Source organism: Zootoca vivipara, chromosome 7 (assembly GCF_963506605.1).
Source record: "Zootoca vivipara chromosome 7, rZooViv1.1, whole genome shotgun sequence".
NCBI lineage: Eukaryota > Metazoa > Chordata > Lepidosauria > Squamata > Lacertidae > Zootoca > Zootoca vivipara.
The window spans coordinates 52,329,320-52,344,673 of NC_083282.1; the positions used below are offsets into that span (position 1 = coordinate 52,329,320).

At 46.7% G+C, this 15,354-nt stretch overlaps 1 protein-coding gene across 4 annotated transcripts in view; it reads left to right on the forward strand.

Moving 5' to 3' along the window:
- SCUBE3 (signal peptide, CUB domain and EGF like domain containing 3) overlaps positions 1-15,354 on the forward strand; it is a 115,069-nt gene that overhangs the window by 96,620 nt on the left and 3,095 nt on the right. For all 4 annotated transcript variants that reach the window (XM_035123442.2, XM_035123441.2, XM_035123444.2 and 1 more), the window contains 12 exons: positions 4,756-4,878; positions 5,643-5,759; positions 6,958-7,050; positions 7,135-7,251; positions 7,791-7,952; positions 8,669-8,872; positions 9,182-9,343; positions 10,480-10,647; positions 11,616-11,777; positions 12,068-12,265; positions 13,923-14,075; positions 14,897-14,976. In XM_035123442.2, the coding sequence (XP_034979333.1) occupies positions 4,756-4,878; positions 5,643-5,759; positions 6,958-7,050; positions 7,135-7,251; positions 7,791-7,952; positions 8,669-8,872; positions 9,182-9,343; positions 10,480-10,647; positions 11,616-11,777; positions 12,068-12,265; positions 13,923-14,075; positions 14,897-14,976 (1,739 nt within the window). The remainder of the gene's footprint in view (positions 1-4,755; positions 4,879-5,642; positions 5,760-6,957; positions 7,051-7,134; positions 7,252-7,790; positions 7,953-8,668; positions 8,873-9,181; positions 9,344-10,479; positions 10,648-11,615; positions 11,778-12,067; positions 12,266-13,922; positions 14,076-14,896; positions 14,977-15,354) is intronic.

Sequence of the window (15,354 nt, forward strand, 5' to 3'; positions counted from 1 at the left end):
GGCCAAGGGAGCTGGCGTACAGCTTCCGGGTCATGTGGCCAGCATGACTAAGCCCCTTTCTGGCGAACCAGAGCAGTGCACAGAAATGCCTTTTACCTTCCCGCCAGAGCAGTCCCTATTTATCTACTTGCACTTTGAGGTGCTTTCGAACTGCTAGGTTGGCAGGAGCTGGGACCGAGCAACGGGAGCTCACCCCGTCGCGGGGATTCAAACCACCGACCTTCTGATCGGCAAGCCCTAGGTTCAGTGGTTTAACCCACAGCACCACCCGCATCAAATGGGGAATTATAGTGTAGCTGTTGTAGCTTGTATGGCCACGTCTGAAACAACATAGTAGAAACCTACTTTGAATTTCTGCCTTGGTCCTCACAGTGCCTCTTCTTGGGCCTCACACTCAATCTGCCATGTCTTTCTCCTTTTTCCTAACCCGTTCTGTCTCAAAAGTTTGGTAGTATTTCTAACATCTATCAAAACTTGTTGAAAACCCTCATCACACCTGCAGCCCGCAAGGTAATTCTTGGTCACTTGCAGTTGCCCTTGTCACTGAATTTAAATCAGCTTCCTTATTTTGTAGCATTTTACTTGTGAGATTAACATTGAAAAGGATGTTGTAACACATGATACCACAAACTATTTTTATTTATTTATTTATGTAGAGCAATTGTAGCCTGTTCCTTCACCAAAAAAAGGCTCCCGGGTGGCTTGCATAAAAACAAAACAAGACCATCGCTACCCACAGGCTCACGAGCTTACAAAAAGTGGCTTGCAAAAAGATGAATTGGCACAAACATCAGTTTGGGTGTTCCACAGGTTGACCTTAAATGGGGGGGGAGATTCGGATCCCCCAAATTAGCCCAATGAGGATTGAGATTGCTTAGTGGCTGTGGAGGGAGGCCAGGAAATGGAAAAGTAGGGTGGGGAATGGAATGCACTGGAGTGGGTGGAATGTTGAACAACAACACTGCACACTCCTAACATTTTGCTGCAGGTCCCATTTGTTGACTGTATGAGGCATCTGGACGCAAAAATGGGAAATAACTGGAGACAGCTACCGGTATCACCACCATGCTTTGCTTTGTGCCCTTTGTTGCCCTCAGGGGAAGGTTGTCACATTCCACTCAGGATTATGGTTTTGAACCAGAATTCTAAAGGGGAGTGACATTCAGAAAATACTGGGGGCAGTGGATTTTTTAACCACTGAAATTATGTGAAGCAAAGTGTTACCTCTTTCCATCTTCAGGGAACTTCACAGACTTGCATGTGTTGCCATGAAGAGTGTGACAACTAAGCGTTGTAACTTGGTGGAAGACCACATGCTTTGTATGAAACTGGTTCAGTCCCTAGCATCTTCGTGTAGGGCTGGAAAACACACCTTGGAGAGCTACTGTCATGTCATTGTGGACCACAGCTGGGCAGCCAAGTGCAGCCCATTGCTGCTCTCAATATGGTCCATACTGAGAACATACAAAGAGAACCCTGCCTTAAAAAAAATAAAATAAAAGCTGCGTTAGAATTTCTGGGGAGTTCAGACTTTAACCTCCCTGGTAATCCCAAGCAGCTGGGGAGGGGGAGGTACTTTAAAATGGGGAGGGGGAAGGAGATGCCTGTCCTGCCTCTGCCCCTGCTCACATCAGGAGCTGGAGTCTAGCGTGAGTCAGCAATCAAAGAAAAACGCTGTGTCAGTGAAGTTCACTCTTTATTCAAGATACCAAAATGGCAGAGACCTAGTGATCCCAGCAATGCTTCCCAGTAGGCCTGCTCCAACAAGTTGCAAGGACTGAAGATCCCTGCTCTTCCACCACTCTCTAAGGCTCTCCATCTCCAGGGTCTTTCCCAAGCAGTCACAAACAGCACCAGCAGCACAGAACATGCAAATTCTCTGCATGTTCTAGGAGACCAGGGGGGAGGTGAACTGCTTGCAGCAGGAGAGGGAGACTCCCTGGCTTCTTCAGCAGCCTGCCCCTCAGTCTCCTGGCCCCATCCCCCCCCCCAGCTTCAGAGTTGGAACTGTCCAAGTCTGCTCCTTCTTCTCCCTTTGGCTGCTCATCGTCATCCTACCACCAATCCCCTGGCTCTGAGCCTTCTTCCCCTGGGGTGCTCCAGCTGGTGCCTCCCACAGTCCTATGCATCCAGCCGGTCCATGACAGCCAAGCACTAGGTGCAGCCCTGAATGCCCACCCACTGCTGCATGTGACCCTCAGGAACAAAAGGGTTGCCCATTCCTCGTCTAGACAGTTCTGAGCTAGATGCACCAAGGGTACAAGGTGCATTCCTAACTTTCTCGTAGCTAAAAGGTGAGTTACATAAATAAACAAGATGAAATGGAACCAAGCCCAAGAATGGCTTGGCAGTGCCATATGAGTCAGCACCCAGCCTACTCCAAAGAGTTGGGAGCAAAGCCGTGACCTTAGTGTGCCCCATTGTGTGGGAGTGTGCTTTGGCAAAGCCTGGAAGACTGAAGCCTTTGTAAGTGGAGGTTTCAGAACAAAGCTCTGCCTTCATGAGTTGTTTTGACTCTTCCTCTCCCATTGTTTGCTCGCTTCATGCTAGACCTTTAGCATTGATTTCCATGGTTGTGGTTCTCTGTGTGCCATAATGGGGAGAGCTTCTGAAAGGGGGCAGCATTGGTAGACTGTCTGTGACATAGCTGTCTTTTGAACTTTAGCAACCAAGCATTTCCATTTTATTCTGATCTCGGTTCACAGTCACACACTTGATTTCTGGAATGACTCTGAAGCAGGGTCTGATGATTTCTTTCTCTCATCGCTGATTACCTATTCTTTATTGGCAAAGGTAGGGATTAGGCAGGCTCCCTGTACAATGGATGTGATTAGACATTTTCTATTGTGGGAAATATTAGATAGACTAAGCAGGCAGCGGGCTGCATTTCCGAACAGTTGTTAAGTTTTCCTAGAATAGGTTTAGAACAGCTTCCCCCAACCTAGTGCCTTTCAGATTCCCCCACCCTGATTATAAATCCCATCAGCAAATCCAGTGGCCAGGGATGGTGGGAGTTGTGGTCCAACAACATCTGGAAGGCACCAGATTAGGGAAGGCTAGTCTAGAGAAACAAGCTATATTTTCAAATTGTGCCTGCCCTATGTATCCTGGGGCCTATTTATATATCTGACCTCCATTACCTCTGAAGCGTCACTACCACCAGCTGATGGGGTTCTGCAATTGCATGTTAAAGGCTGAATTTGGCTTTTGGCAGACCACCTAAAAGGTGAATTAGCTGTAACATATCAAAAGATTAATTTAGCCTGCGGCAATGCAGCGACACAAATGGCAGCATAACTGGGAGTCAGGATGGGCTGGCAGAAAAAGGACTGCCACAAGCTGAAAAGGTCATATTACTGACTAGGCTGCAGTTCCACCAGATGCGTGGGAATGTGCACTCATTTAGATACATTTGTGTGGAGTAGGTTTGTATGTGGAGGTTAAGCACTACTTAAAGGTAAAGGTAAAGGGACCCCTGACCATTAGGTCCAGTCGTGACCGACTCTGGGGCTGCGCGCTCATCTCGCATTATTGGCCAAGGGAGCCGGCATACAGCTTCCAGGTCATGTGGCCAGCATGACAAAGCCGCTTCTGGCAAACCAGAGCAGCACATGGAAACGCCATTTACCTTCCCGCTGTAGCGGTTCCTATTTATCTACTTGCATTTTGACGTGCTTTCGAACTGCTAGGTTGGCAGGAGCTGGGACCAAGCAACGGGAGCTCACCCCGTCACAGGGATTCGAACCGCCGACCTTCTGATCAGCAAGCTCTAGGCTCAGTGGTTTAACCACAGCGCCACCTGGGTCCCTAAGCACTACTTAGCAGCACTACTTAGCACTACTTAGCAGCAAGCTAATTTCCCATGAAGCTCTAGTTTGGCCTTCCCAATTACAGCATGCTTTAAAAAATAAATTATCTACCAGTCTAAAACTATAATACCAGTCTAAACCTATAATAGGTGTGTGCACACTGGTGACTGGAACATAGGAAGCTGCCTTACCCTGAGCCAGACCTAACTCAGTATTGTCCACACTGACTGGCAGTGGCTCTCCAGAGTTTCAGGCAGGGGGACATTTCCAACTCTATCTAGAGAAGCAGAGGATTGAATCTTGGACCTTCTGCATGCAAACAAGATGCTCCACCACTGAGCTACATGCTGAATGGAAAGCCCTTGGTGACCATCATGGAGCGCAGCATGCTAAATGTGCAAGGGAGGGTTGTCATCATTTCTAATCACTCCGCTCAGTATCAATCCCTCTAGCTACATATTTTTCCCATTCTTTGTTAGCCTTTCCAGTCTGTTTTCCTCTGTTTTCTCCTCCATTGACAAACTTGTGAACGGTTGGAAGTGCGACTGCAGAGATCATCTAGTTTGTACTCTGTTTTATTTAAGAAACTTTGCTAACAGAAGCACCTCAAGGCAGGACCTTATGTCTTTGACTTATGCTGTAAACTCCCATGTATGCTGATGACACAATATATACAGTACAGTATATGCATATTTGATCTGGCAGCTGTCTTTCCTGAATGACAAGGCGAATCAGCAGCAGAGGTTATCATGTGTTTTTATTGTCTTCTCTCCCCCTCCCTCCCTGGTCTCTTTCCCACTTACTCTTTAACACTTCATTCTTTTTTGTCTGATTACCAACCCATATTATAGTTCTGGAACCAGAGTCTTGGATACTCTAATCAGAATGTTACATTTGTACTATGTTGTCATATACTTATTCATTGCATCTCTTCGTTGCCCTGCAGATGTCGATGAATGTAGCATTAACCGAGGAGGCTGCAAATTTGGCTGTATAAACACCCCTGGCAGCTATGAATGTACTTGCCCTGCTGGGTGCAAACTTCATTGGAATAAAAAGGATTGCATAGGTAAGTGTAGAAAAGGGCTGAGGTCATGCTGCCCTCCAGAGGCAGAATGTATTTCAGCAGGCAATGTTTTAGCTGAGGACAAAATTACTGTAGTAGCTGAACAGAGAACAAGCAGACTAATTTTAATGTGGCATTGTTGTATGGCACTGTTTTGATTGTTTAATTTCTGATGCTGTTAAAAACCACAAAGTTATTAATGAAAATTCCACACGCTGGCTTGGTGCTGTGTGATTGCCAGTAATGCAAAACTTCTCACCATGCTGTGATTTCTTGAGAGGAGTGAGATTGCAGAATAGGCAACCACAACATTTTGCTCAAACACAGAAAACTAGCTTAAGTTTTGAACATTCCCATGTTGTTTTTCTGCAATACAATAAAACCTAGAGAGGCATATCCAAAAATGAAATATGATATTCTTAAACAGCTGTCACAGAATCTGTGTTTGGAAATTCAGGCATTCTTAATTTTTAGCAGATTCTAATCTTGCTGTTCCAGTAGTGACCCTGCATGCTTTTAGACTTTATTGTTTATTCCTTCAGCAGTGAGCTGAAAGACTCAGTACAACACATGCAGAGAAGTTGCCGTAGCAGATACAAGTGGAAACAGTAGTAGTAGTGTACAGTACTAAGGCTTATTTACTTCCACTGGAGAACAAGGTTTGGCTTTGCACTGGAGCCATCCCAATATTTGTCTGCTCTTTTTAAAATGACACCCTCTCATCTGCATATTGCTATCATTGCTATCTATTGATGCTTATTCTTCAGAGCTGGTGATATGTTTGGCTGGCGCAGTATCTCCACGAGCCACACTTACCTGCAACAAGAATGGCAAGAAGGACAGCTGCTCCCTCACCTGTGCCTCTAAGGCTCGCTTTCTGCCTGGTAGGTGCATCAATCTGCCACTCCTTCACCCCAGGAACTTTAATAGCTTCAGATGCAAGCAGCTGCAATATTTGGAGGCTTATAGGCATTGTGCCATTATGGGACCCTGTTATTCTCCTGCTTCTGGATATTTACTCTTCTGTCCCCTTTGCTCTCATTTTCCTACTGCATTTGAAGCCTTATTCGATTCCATTCCCTAGTCCTATGGCCTGTTCCCTTTTCTATCCTCACATAAGCTCTTGGAGGTTTTTGGCTTTGATTTCAGTGGCACTTGCAGGAGAAGGAACAGTTGACAAAGAACTGGGATGTAAATGGAGGTGATTTGTGCTGTTTTAGTATAGCGCTTAACCCATGTGCAGGGCCAGCATCAGTACTTAGTATCCTTGGGCAACTGCCAAGGCCCTGATACCTAACAGAGCTCACCACTGATGCCTACCACTGATGTTGTGGTCCTGTCCACAAGGTGTTCACCTGATTCCAAAGTTCTGAAGAATATACACATTGGGACATAAGTTGTCACATTAGCTTAAGGATGTAAGCTTGCAAAATGGGAACTCTCCCCCTCTCTTACCACTGTGTGCACCCCGTGTTCTTCCCTATTCTCCCCTGGAGGGTTGGAGAACCCTCTAAAACAGATTTAGGGGATACATGGGAGGTGATGGATGGGGACGTTCCATTGCAGAAGGGGAAATCTTTGGATTGGCAGACTGAGTTAACTTATCACTACATCAGATGCAACCCCTGGCTGATTGGGGACTTTTTAACTACTCTCCATGCATTTAGCTTTGGCTCCCTCTCCCTCTGGCAAGGCATATGTGATCTCACTCATGAATGGCTCCCACAAGGCTGTGAGCCATGAGAATTTGCTCAGATTATCCACACTCTGGCACCATCTGTGCTCCTTTTATGTGCTTCTATTGCATTGGGATTCTTTGGTGGCTTGTTTATTCTTTCTGAATGGAAATCATGGGGGTGGGGAAACATAGTAACGGGTTCTGGCCAAAACTGGGCTGCTTTCATCCATATGATTGAAGGGCAAGATCAGGCCTGGGCTAATATTTCAAAAATACATTTGGGGTTTGGGCTGGGCTGGGCTGGGCTGGGCTGGGCTGGGCTTGCAGATACAGGCTCATGCAGGCATATATTTAGTGTGGCCACAGGCCTCTGCTGATTACGACTTGCTTCTTTCTCTTTGCAGAGTCTGACAATAGCTACACAGTGAGCTGCGGTACCCCAATATTGCGGCAGGGACCTCCACAGAGGCCCAGCAATGTCAGCCATCCCTGTGTTGGTAAGTTTGGTCTCCTGAGTCCTCAGGGCTCCTCCCTAGACTCGGTTGGCTCCCCTGATACTTAGCACCTGCCTTTTCTTTTAGAGACTGTCGCTGCTCCAATCAAACAAAAGGCTTCCTTCAAAATCAAGGATGCTAAATGCCACCTGCACCCACGCATGAAAGGCAAGCAGGATGAGGTGGGCAGGAATGCTGCACTAGGTGAGGTACTCCCTCCTTTGTATGTCTTCTCAAAGTCTTCCCTTGGGGCTATTTTCAGTCCTAAGTCTTGTATGTCACGAAAGCAGCTCTCTGGATTTAGCAGGCTGTCCTTGTAAGCATTCTCTTGTGATGCTTTTAAGGACCAGGGAACTGTGCTTTCCACAATTGCAATAGTTGCATTCTGCAACTATTAAAAGCCAGGCACACGCAGAGAGAGCTTGAGGCTCTGGGAGTCAAGGCTTCCTGCACTCACTCATCGGCATGTGGTTGGAAAGCTGTGGAATAGCTGAGGCTTTTATGCTTTTGTGCCTTTGAAGGTGTGAGAGCCCAGAAGCAGAAAAGAGAGGATAGGAGGATGAAAAGAACCCTAAACATGGGGGTATTGCCCTCCACAGAGGATGATGTAGTACGGAGGGAAAAAACTGATAGCAATAACACCATGGATGGCTGTGTGGGATTGTATCATTGGGAAAATGCCTGTCAGGATTTCAGAGAGATCTTGCTTGGAGGATATTAACACCGCGCCCCATCTTTCCTAGGTGGGGCAACCCCTTGCTCAGATTGCCAGGTGACATTTGTGAACTTAAAGTGTGATTCATCCAAGAAGGGTAAAGGGCGCCGTGCCCGCAACTCCCCCAACAAGGAGGTGACTCGCATCACGTTGGAGTTTGAAGCTGAAATCAAGCCCGAAGAAATTACAGGTAGAGGACGTGACTGAGAAAGCTTGGCTTCCCCCTCAGACAACATCACAGAGTAATATGAGGAAGAGACCTCATGTTCCAGGAACACCCATTTCAGAAGAGAGTACAAGAGAAGGATTGGTTGACCCAACTTCCCTAGATATTGTTAAAGGATTGTTTAGAAAAGGCAATGTCTTGTTTTATTTATGCATACACACACTGTCATAAATATATACATACACAAATTCGTTGAAACTAATGGATGTGATTACTAGCTTAGGCTCATTCATTTTAGTGGGTATACTTAGTTGGATACAACTTTATAATATGATGAGTTCTTGAGTTCATAGCATCTGGGGGGTGGGGCCATGAGGTTGAGGAAGTTTGAAATATATGACGCTTCCCTTTTCTGACTCAGACCATTGGTCCAATTTATCCAGCACGGTGCACTCTGATTGGAAGTGGTTCTGCTGGGTCTCGGACAGAGGTCATTCCCTGTTCCACTACCTGAGATCCTGTTAACTGAGGATGCCTGGGATTTCAGCCGGAATCTTCTGCATGTAAAATGTGTGCTGTACTACTGAACTAAGGCCATTCCCCTAGCACGAGACTGGAATAGATTATGCTGATTTAACAACAGCTGGAAATAAAAAGGGACATAAGGTTGTCTTTGGAAATGGGGTTTCTTCTTCCTAGTGCTAGGTTAAACAGCACAGTCTCATTCCCCTCATCTCCAGCCAGCTGCAATCTGAACTGTGTGCGGCAGAAGGTTGAGAAAAAACTGAAATCGGCAATCAAAGCACTGAAGAAATCCATAAACCAGGAACGATTCCTGATCCGCTTTTCAGGGATGGAGTACGAAGTGGCGCGGAAGCTGAGCATGGCTCCCGAGAGGCAGGAGAGCTGTGGGCCGGGACAGGAGAGACAGGGACCTAAGTGTGGTAAGGAAACAACCTGAATCAGTTGGGGGTAAGGAAAGGAAGAGTAAAAGAAACATTTGCAAATTAACTGCAAGCCTTTAGCGCTACACTGCTGCTCTGATGCCATTGCTGCCAACTCTAACATCTATGGCAGTCACATGTGCTTACAGACAATAGATACGGTTACTGTGATTCTTTTGAGGGCCTGAGCTGTATTATTGTAACATGGGCAAGGAGAGATCCTAGGGTCTCTGTCCTACAAGAAAGACAAGGGTTATCTCGGGCATTGTCTTGGCACATGTGTCACTAGCGCTTTTGCCTCTCTCTTAGTTAGCTGCCTGCAAGGAACGTATTACCATGGTCAGATGGAGCAGTGTGTCCCTTGCCCTCCAGGGACCTACCAGGAGAAAGAAGGCCAGCTCTCCTGTGACCTTTGCCCTGGAAGTGATGCTTATGGGCCAGCTGGAGCAACAAATATAAGCGCCTGTGCAGGTACAGGGATGAGCTGCAAGGTACTCTAAACCTATAGCTGAGGTCCAATATCCTAGGACACTTGATAACCTGTCCCAGAGTAGCCAACAGTAGCTCTCGGAGCTAGAATGATTTAGTGGCCACCGCAAAGGGAATGGAATTGATAACATCCACACAAAAATAGTACTGCAGTGATATCTGCAGTTTCCCTTCCACACCAAAGAATGGCAACTAGTTCATAAGAATTGGCCCTAAACACATTTACAAGAGGCCCTAGGATGGTGGTTTTGTATGTAAGTAACTGGCATGGTAGCCACTTCCAGCTTTGATTCACTACTGCACCCTTCACACAACCTAAGGACCTCCAGATGTTTGGGCTACAATTCCCTTCATCCTTCACCACTGGCTGGACTGATGGGAACTATAGGCAAAATATCTGGAGGAGAAAGCTGACTACAGCAGCATCTCAGTGTTCCCTCAGAAAAGGCCCCCAAAGATAACTGCCAGATTGTGCACAAGATGCTGTACTTCCCCTCTAGCATTCCTCCTGCCCTGTCACTCTGGAGCTAGTTCCACTTTGAAGTACAGAAAAAGCTACAGAGGCTACAGCTGCTCATATGCTCTAAACTGTTTCCTAATTCCCCCAACTAATGACAAGAAAACAGCTGTTGCCATTGATTGTACTGCACTCAGAAGTAGGACAGGGCGGGCAGCTCGGAGGTGCACCTATTATTGCCGTGCCTGGCGGTTGCTCTTAAATGGCAAACTTTATTTAACATACCGGTAATTTGTTAAATAAAGAATCTGGGTTTGTAAAGCTGCAGCCACAGGGTAGTTCAGCTTCATGACCCATTTCTTCCAAGTCTATTTACGTATTTATTTCGGGGGGAAATTCTTCACATCCAGGACTTGAATAAATGGATCTGATTGTGGCGTTTCTCCTTCATGCCATGGGCATTATCACATTCCAGTGCAGAGGCAGAAATGTTGCCCTAGGCAATTTCTGGGATGGCCGATGGTTCCCATGGTGCTCTCCCATGGCTCAGTTATATTATAGTGCATGCTGCATGCTGCTGGAACATTAGAAGCAATGTGTATAGGGAGGCAATACTTAATCTGGACCAATGAGTATCTCTTTTCTCCTGCATGGCCCACAGGTCAGTGCCCCCCCGGCCAGTACTCTGTAGATGGTTTCAAACCCTGCCAACCATGTCCACGTGGCACCTACCAACCTGAAGCAGGCCGAGCTTTGTGTTTCCACTGTGGCGGGGGACTGAACACAAAGCATGATGGCGCTTTTTCCTTCCAGGACTGTGATACCAAAGGTATGCTTGGGGCAACAGCACTGTATAAGAGAGGGATGAGGAACCTCAGGCTTGGGGACCAGATGTGGCCCTCCAGACCTCTCTGTTTGGCCTTCGGGCCTCTCCCTATGCCACATCTCTCACTGCCCTGATTTGCACTCAGTTTGAGTGTTTTAGCCTGGCTGGAACAAGTCCTTAAACTCTGATAATGTGTCTTCCTTGACTGGGTGGAAGACAAAGAGGTGTGTGTAAAGAAACTAGCTTATAATAAATCATGCTAGTGCTTCAGGATGTTCAGTAACTCACCAGGAAGTCCCTGGGTTGAATCTTGCCTTTGGCATGAACACACCAAGCGGCATAAGGCAAGCTGCCATTAGCCTCAGCCTTTCCCATCTGCAATATGGGAGATAGTAATGCTGACTTACCTTTCAGGACGGTTGTAAACATTACAACTAGATAGCCTATGGGAAGTACTTTTGACACTTGAAAGTGCCGTACAAATTTTAAGTATTATATTAATATCAATATGGTAATAAATGGAATTCGTGAATTACAAGGGATTCCATATTTCAGGTGGTAATATTTATATATTTAGGACTAATGTACATTTTGTCAGGAGGCAGAAAGAAAGGTTAGAATCATGGAATCATAGAGTTGGAAGGGACCACAAGGGTTATCTAGTCCAACCCCCTGCAATGAAGGAATCTTTTTGTTCGATGTGGGGCTTGAAGCCACGACCCTGAGATTAAGAGTCTCATGCTCTACCAACTGAGCCAGTGTTCAGCCAGTGTTACTATGCACCTTAGTGCTCCTGCTCAATTTGCCTTGCATCCTTTCAGTGATACTCATCAAGCCTTCTTGCACAATTAGAGAAAGCAATGTCACCAGCAAATTAACTGCCCCAAATAGCTTTTCATTTACATGAATGCTTGCTGGTCTTGTATTATTTTGGCAGTCTCTGACACTTTTCTCTTCTCTTCAATGTATAGTTCAATGTTCCCCGGGCCATTATTATAACACCAGCGTCCACCGCTGCATCCGCTGTGCCGTAGGCACTTACCAACCTGACTTCCGCCAGAACTACTGCATCACATGCCCTGGGAATACCACCACAGACTTTGACGGCTCAACCTCTGTGTCACAATGCAAAAGTATGCTTTGTTCTCTGCAAACTGCACGTAACAGAAATCATTCGCTAAAATTATCTGTGTTTCATTAGCTTCCTATTGGTTTTTCTTATGCGTGCAATAGTAAAGTTTATGCACCAATCTGTACCTGTGTTTACACACAACCCTTATATATACACACTGGCATACATAGACTTGTGTTACATCTGGTGCTTATACAGTGCCATGACCCCGTGTCCCAGGTCTCCCTTGGCAACCAATCAGGTTCTGCTTCCCAGATAACATCCGAGTGATCCCTACGTGTTTTGTTGCAGACCGTCAATGTGGAGGGGAGTTGGGAGAGTACACTGGTTATATTGAGTCTCCCAACTACCCTGGAAACTACCCTGCAAATGTGGAGTGTACTTGGAATATCAACCCACCGCCAAAGCGCAAGATTCTCATTGTGGTGCCTGAAATCTTCCTGCCGTCTGAGGATGAATGTGGGGATGTTCTGGTCATGCGGAAAAACTGTAGGTAACCAAATGCTGTGTAGGGGCCATGCAAAGGGTAGCGTGGTGATGAGGACTGGCCTAGGTTTCCTCCCCAAATTTCTGGACTATGGAAACCTAGGGGGCCATGGAGACTCTGTCTCCCTGCCAGCATGAATAAGTGATCAAACCAAGTGATTTGTGTGCCTGCCCTGGCTGATGGAGAGACAGGATGGCAATTCCATGACTGGGGGCCAAGCTAGTGCAAGCAGCTTTGTAGGTCAGCTGACATCTGATCCCTGCCATCTGCAGTGGTGGTGCTGCAGAGTAGCAATGAGCAGGCGAGAGCTCCTTCCTCCAAGAAACTGCTGCTGGAGATTCTGTTTGAGACTCCTGGTGGCTTACAGTGCTGGCATCTAAAGGATATTGGGGCAGCTGCAAATATCTGATGTATCCTGGATTAAGTGAAGCATCTTATACCCTTGAACTGAGAATGCAGAAAAAGTGATTCTAAAAAGCAGGTGTATATGCTTTGAGCAGTCCCTGCACAGCCCTCACTGATCTTACAGCTCAGTTGTCTTTGTCAGCCATGCTGATGGACTTGGGACCATTGTATGTTTTCCTCCCAGCATCCATCAATATGGCTCTGGTGGGGTTCTCTGGAGCAGTTTCCCCATCTTGGGCATGGGGAACCTCCAGTCTATGAGCTGTATTAGAACCAGCAGGGGTCCACATTTGGCCCATGAGGGCATTTCCTCCAAACTATGCTCAACTGACATCAGATGTGGGGCAGGTAAGGATGTGGCTGTGAAGGAACAGTCATGAATTTAAAGTCTGCTCTTGATTGTTCCTTTGCAAATGGGGCTAGCTGACAGCATAGATCAGTGTTGGCAGTGAACTCCACTGGGGTCAAATGCGCTAGGAAGTTCCTGATAGTGCAGCCAAGGGGACTCGCTGTCGGCACTGATCAGTGCTGAAAGTGAGCCTGTTGGAACACATGCTTTCAGCACCAATCAGCTAATTGGCACCTAAAGTGCCCCTCCAAAGGGGCTTGCTGCAGTTCCCACTTTGAATCCAAACTATGCCAGCAAAGGGGCAAAAAGTAGAGAACTCGTTTGAAGGCATGCTGTCAGCACAAGTCAGCCGACTGGGACTGACAGTGAGCCCCTTTGAAGTTGTTGCCTGGCAGCATACAGAAATCAGATGACTGACAGGTGAGTGGACTTGCCCACCTGTCAAAGTAGCCCATGGAGTATATGGCGGGGTAGGTCAGGATCTGGTCCGCTAGCCAGGAGTTTCTCCACCCCTGCCCTAGACGGTGCATCACATTTGGCTCAGCAAGCTCTCTCTTTCCTGATGTCTCTTCTGCTTGCTTTACCACTAAGCAAATGAATCTGCACTTCTTTACTACTGCCTCACCACTCCTGAAAAGGAAAGCTGCCTTCGGTAGTTTAGCTGACAAATGGCAAATAGGCTATCCTCAAAGCCTTGGAAAGGAAAACACACTCATTTTTATCTCGCAGATGTTAGGACTTCAGCAAAGGTGTGAGGCAAAGGAAGCAGGAAGAGCTTTGCTTAGATTTCAGCAGTGTTTTCCTTTTTGCTCAGCCTTCCTAGATCTTTTAATGGAGTTTATCTTGGGATGTGAGATCTGGGTGATTCCAGACAACACATGGCCCTGTTCTGTTCTGCCTTGCAGCATCTCCTTCCTCCATCACCACCTATGAGACATGCCAGACTTATGAGAGACCCATCGCCTTCACTGCAAGGTCCCGAAAGCTGTGGATCAACTTTAAAACTAGTGAAGCCAACAGTGCCAGAGGCTTCCAGATACCATACGTCACCTATGACGGTAAGAGAAAGAAAGGACTGCAGGTGAATGAAGAGCAAATATCTAGAGGATGAATTGGGGCTGTAGCTCCTGCTTCTAACACTATACTGTCCCCACTCCTCAGAGACCATGCACTAAGCTTTCCTTGCCAAAAGAAGGCAACACACATGCAACTCTTTGTTCATAGGCTTCTGCAGGTGTCTGTGCTCAGTGCATGGGCATTAGGAATCAAGGCTAGCATGATGTCTGGGGCAGCGCTAGGAGGCATAGCCCCTCTGCATCCTCCATGTGCTTGCCCTACATATGGATGAGCATCTGCATAGGACAAGCATATTGAGGCCAGTGAATGGTTAAGAATGGGGGCTTGGTCTGAGGTGCTACTCCCCCCTTCTGCATTCTGATTTGCATGCAAACCTCTATATGGTTGGATGGCACAGCCTCTCCTCCTCCTCCGCTGTTGCCTTTTCTTCCCTCCCCCATCTTTGTCCATGATGTTGCTCCCTTCATCTTTCTGACCTGGATTGCACCTGGCTGAGGGAGGGAAGAATGAGGTGAGTCCCTTGAACAGTCTCCCTCACTTGTGGTCACTTGCAAACTCAGCCAGTATTTGGCTTCCCTCCTTTGTACATCCCAAGCCATTTTAGAATGTGGAATTGGGTCAGAATTTGTGGGAAATAAAGGAGCTATTCCAAAGAAAGAGGCCATTGAAGCAGCTTTGCGCAGCATCAAATTCCTTTTACCATTGTTTGTAGGTACGTGTTTCTTCCAAATAATAGCAGGTGTGTTAATCCCTTGCTTTTTCTTCCTCATTATCCCTCCCACTTCCTTTCTCAACAATGTAGAGGATTATGAACAGCTTGTGGAGGATATTGTACGGGATGGCAGGCTATACGCTTCTGAAAACCATCAGGAAATACTGAAGGTGAGGCTACTTTTTTGTTATTGGGGTGATAGAGCATGTGCTTAGCATGCATATGATTCCACATTCATGCCCAGGCATCTCCTCTTGAAAAAGGATCCCAGACAGCAGGACTAGGAACGATTATGTGACTTGTCCTTGGAGAGCTCCTTGCAGAGGGCGGGGAAACATTGAATTGATGACATAAAGGGCCAACGACACATTATGTTACATGTGTGCACGTTAAAGGTCATAGGTCCCTCAAAAGCCATCTACTGTCGTACCTTGGTTTTTGAACAGCTTAGTTCTTGAACGTTTTGGCTCCCGAACGCTGCAAACCTGGAAGTGACTGCTCCGGTTTACGAACTATTTTTGGAAGCCAAACGTCTAACAGGGCTCCCA